At 45.4% G+C, this 4,522-nt stretch overlaps 1 protein-coding gene across 1 annotated transcript in view; it reads left to right on the top strand.

Annotated features, from left to right (window-relative positions):
* The window catches only part of abcg2b (ATP-binding cassette, sub-family G (WHITE), member 2b), a gene marked incomplete at both ends in the record, with an annotated part of 28,263 nt that extends 24,971 nt beyond the window's left edge, over positions 1 to 3,292 (top strand). The window contains 4 exons of the mRNA XM_080522978.1: positions 1,682 to 1,836; positions 2,390 to 2,479; positions 2,726 to 2,778; positions 3,145 to 3,292. Coding sequence (XP_080379104.1) covers positions 1,682 to 1,836; positions 2,390 to 2,479; positions 2,726 to 2,778; positions 3,145 to 3,292 — 446 coding nt within the window. The remainder of the gene's footprint in view (positions 1 to 1,681; positions 1,837 to 2,389; positions 2,480 to 2,725; positions 2,779 to 3,144) is intronic.
* Between the last annotated feature and the right edge of the window lie 1,230 nt (positions 3,293 to 4,522).

Genomic DNA, 4,522 nt, shown 5'->3' with positions numbered 1-4,522 from the left:
CGGATATTCAGGACGCACATTTTTGCGCCCCGGCCAAGAAATAGACACAGCCAATTGGAGCGCTGCTACAGCTCACGTGTAAGCGAAAAGTATTTGCAGTGCCATAGACTTGCATTGACCGGCGCCCCGCGTCCTCCCCCTATGTATTTTAACAGTGAATTTTACACACACACAGATAAAAATGTTTATTGTATTGGAGGATTTTTAATGAATGCTGATAGGCGCCGACAGAATATCAGCCGCATTTTGTGAATAAACAATGTTTATTTTTAAAAAAAACTTTTACAAATCGCAACTAGGAAGTGAAGGTTGGGACGGCGCCCCAGTGCCCTCTATCGGCCAGCCGCCACTGATGATAGTGCTACATTTTGACATATTTCATGTTTCCGCCCGTTGATGGTATATGACGCTATAGTCAGTCCCAATGGTCCAAAAGTCAAGCGCTTCGTAACACAGACGGGGTGAATTTTATGAATGAAAGTGAATGTTCTGTCACAAAACGCTGTTACGTATCCTCACACATTTTTAAGTGGGTATACGGAAATCCTTGGCCTTTCCTAGTGACTACACCACTGGAGCACAGGTTTCATACAGGTTAGAGCTTATTCTGTCATGGTCTGATAATGAAGCATTGTTCTTTTTTATTTTATGACTTGTTTGATCGATTGATAGCGTTCAAGTTCATTCAAGTTGTTTCTACGATACTACGTGTAATGTCACTTGGACATAGAATAATAAGACACTTTAGTCTGGGTTCAACAAAGGTATAACCAGTTTACTTCGGTTCTCTCGACACCTGTCAGTCACCTAGTGGTATATCATGAACTCTCTCTAAGGCGCATGCGCTGTCCTGACTATGAATTAACCCATTAATTACACTACGGATGACGTATTAGGGTTGTCCCATGAAGGGTTGTCCCATTTCCCCCGGGGAACCACTACGGCTATGGCTCCAAAACGAGTGACTCCAAAACGAGTGACTCCAAAACGAGCCGAAGTGGTAAAAAAGAGAACCGGGATTGGGCCTTAGTGTGCGGAGTCCAATCCATTTCCACGCTACAGTATTATTGATTCATTTCAGAATTTAGGTTATAGAATTATCTTGGCTAATGAAAAAAAGTGAATGGGATGTAAAGAAAGACGATTATATTCTCGATTAGCTTTTTGTAGTTCTGTGAACAACGCAATTTATTGAACAAACAAATCTGCATTGGCAGAAAGAAGAATTAAACGTGATGACCATTGGCAGGACAAACTATTATTAGTTGGAACACCATTCTAATATTAGTTGGACCAACAATCTAATATGAGTTGGACCAACAATCTAATATTAGTTGGACCAACAATCTAATATGAGTTGGACCAACAATCTAATATGAGTTGGACCAACAATCTAATATGAGTTGGACCAACAATCTAATATTAGTTGGACCAACGATCTAATATGAGTTGGACCAACGATCTAATATGAGTTGGAACAACGATCTAATATGAGTTGGAACAACTAACTCAAAATTCTTAGTTGGAACAACAAACTCAAAATTCTTAGTGCATAAGGTTGCCTTGAATTTTTTAATATTCTCAACTATTATTTTTTTAGAGTGCAGACAGGCCAGTTCAGGATATCTCTTACCACCTCTCCCCCCTGTCCTCCCTCCCTTCCTCCCTCCCTCCCCCCCAGGTCTGAAGCCAGGGTTCACGTCGTTCCTGTTGTTTGCGTTGACCATGTCCCTGGTCAGTCTGGGGGGGGTGGGCCTGGCCTTCCTGGTCAGCGCCAGCTGCTCCTCCTTCGCCATGGCCAACGTGCTGATAGCCCTGCCCTTCGTCTTCATGATGGTGAGACACACACACACACACACACACACACTCACACACACTCACACTCACACATGGCCAACGTGCTGATAGCCTTGCCCTTCGTCTTCATGATGGTGAGACACACACACACATACACATACACACACACACACACACACACACACACACACACACACACACATGGCCAACATCCTGATAGCCCTGCCCTTCGTCTTCATGATGGTGAGACACACACACACACACACACACACACACGCACGCACGCTCAAATGCACACGCACATACACACACACACTCACACACTAACACACACACACACGCACGCTCGAACGCACGCGCACATACACACACACACACACACTCACACACACACACACATACACACACACACACACACACCCGCACGCACGCGCACATACATACACACACACACACCTGCACGCACGCTCGAACGCACGCGCACATACACACACACACTCTCACACACACTCTCACACACACACACACACATGCACACACATGCACACACAGGTGCATGCTAACCAGAGGTAAAGCTGTCTCTCTCTCTCAGGTGTTCGGGGGGTTCCTGGTGAACCTCAACGCTATGCTGGAGTGGCTCTCCTGGCTCAAATGGATCAGCATCTTCCGCTACGGACTCAACGTAAGAGGGGGGGGGGGGGAGAGAGGGGGGGGGGAGAGGGGTGGAGGGATAGGATTCAAATAAACTGGAGCGATGGGATGAAGAGGGTGCCAAAAAAAGAATTCCAGTCATGCCTGTCAAGATGGACCCCCAAAAAACTGGTATTTTTTGTTGCTTCGTTTACACTCCCTCTCTCTCCCCCCCCCTCTCTCTCTCCCCCCCCCTCTCTCTCTCCCCCCCCCCCCCCCCCCTTCTCTCTACTCTCAGGCTCTGACCATCAATGAGCTGAAAGGGCAGGTGTTCACCATCAATGACATAAAGTAGGTACTCCTCCCTCAGGCTGCCCCACCCCCCCCCTCTCCTCCCTCAACTGTGTCTCTTCCCTCCCCTCTCTCCCCTGCTCCCACAGCGCCCTCCAGTGGCAGCACTCAAAATAATATATATATATATATATATGCCATTTCACTGAGGCTTTCATCCAAAGTGCCTTACGCTGCTGTGAGTGCGTTCATTTTTCGGTAAATATGGTCCCCAGCGGGACTTGAACGTGCAACCTAAGCGCTGTCAGCGCCGTGCTCTAAGAAACATATACCGGTACTCTCTCTGACCATCTCCCCTTCTCTCTCCACACCCCTCCTTCCCTCCCTCCCTCCCTCCCTCCCTCCCTCTCTCTCTCTCTCTCTCAGAGTTCCAGGGGAGTGGTACCTGCAGCAGCAGGGGATCGACTACAGTATGTGGGGGTTCTGGCAGAACATGGTGGCCTTGACGGGCATCATAACTGTGTGTATGGTGCTGGCCTATGTGCAGTTGCGCAGGATCAACCGCTGGAAGTGATGCACTCTATTGCCACCAGGGGGCGCATTGCCTCAAGCCTTATTTATTAATCTCACCACCAGTTGTGAATGTATAAAGAGATTGACTGTGTAGCAGCTAAAACAATATATATTTATAATTGTGTCACACACCATGATTGTTTCTAATAATTTTGTATTCAAACAAATCAATTCAAATCAATAATAAAAAATTACTTCTAGCAGGACGACTGCCGATGGCCTCAGGCCTGAGCATAGATTACTTTTTCCTGCTATGACTCAGTGGCGGTTTCAGAGTGTTTTAAAGGGGGTGGCAAAGGATTTCTTAGGCGGGGGGGGCAGGGGGTCAAACATATACCGTCATTTAAGTTTGAACTATCCGATGCCTCTTAGCCCCACACCACACATTCACCCACCCACAATTACTTTTGAAATATACTATAATACACTATTATTACACATGTAACTATCCTACACCCCTTAGCCTAGCGCCACACCACTAATATTATAATATTTACACTATACTATACCCCTCAGTCCCACACATAAAGCACATACTCAATAAAGCAACGAATTTTTTTATAAAATCTTTATAATATACCACAATTAGGCCATAATTTCACAGCAAAAATAATTATTGCATGATTATCCATTAACAACCACTAAATATCCACCCAATCCACACATATTACACATCCTATCCTATACCCTTTAGCCAACCCTTTCACACACTCACCCACACCCACAGTTTGGAATAGATTGGAATTATAACACACAATCATTACACATTGTTACACCCCTTAGCCACATCCACTAACCCACCCACAATTAGGTTGGAATTACAATATTTACACAATCATTACATGAAACTATCCTACACCCCTTAGCCCCACACCCCACCCATCCATACACCCACAATTAGTTTGATATTTACACTGTCCAATACCCCTCAGTCCTACACACCATCACCTCATCTAAGATCTTCAGACCAACTTAAATCGGCGGTTGTTGTGTTGGCCAGCAAAGCGTTTTACGAATGCATCTGAATCTAGTGCCTTTGCTCTTTTGTGGTATATTTTCACACACACACACACACACACACACACACACACACACACACACATAAACTGTATATAATGTATGGACCTGTAGAGTTTGTCTTTTGCACATACATTCATGCCTGTGGGGTGTTACACCTTTTGTAGGCATCCCTTTGTCCTAAAGCCACATTGTCCCTACATGTTCATTTCAA

This window comes from Nansenia antarctica (genome assembly GCF_963989245.1).
Source record: "Nansenia antarctica genome assembly, chromosome: 2".
Lineage (NCBI taxonomy): Eukaryota > Metazoa > Chordata > Actinopteri > Argentiniformes > Microstomatidae > Nansenia > Nansenia antarctica.
The sequence above is the reverse complement of the archived record's forward strand: the minus strand, read 5'-3'. Positions and strand labels throughout refer to the sequence as shown.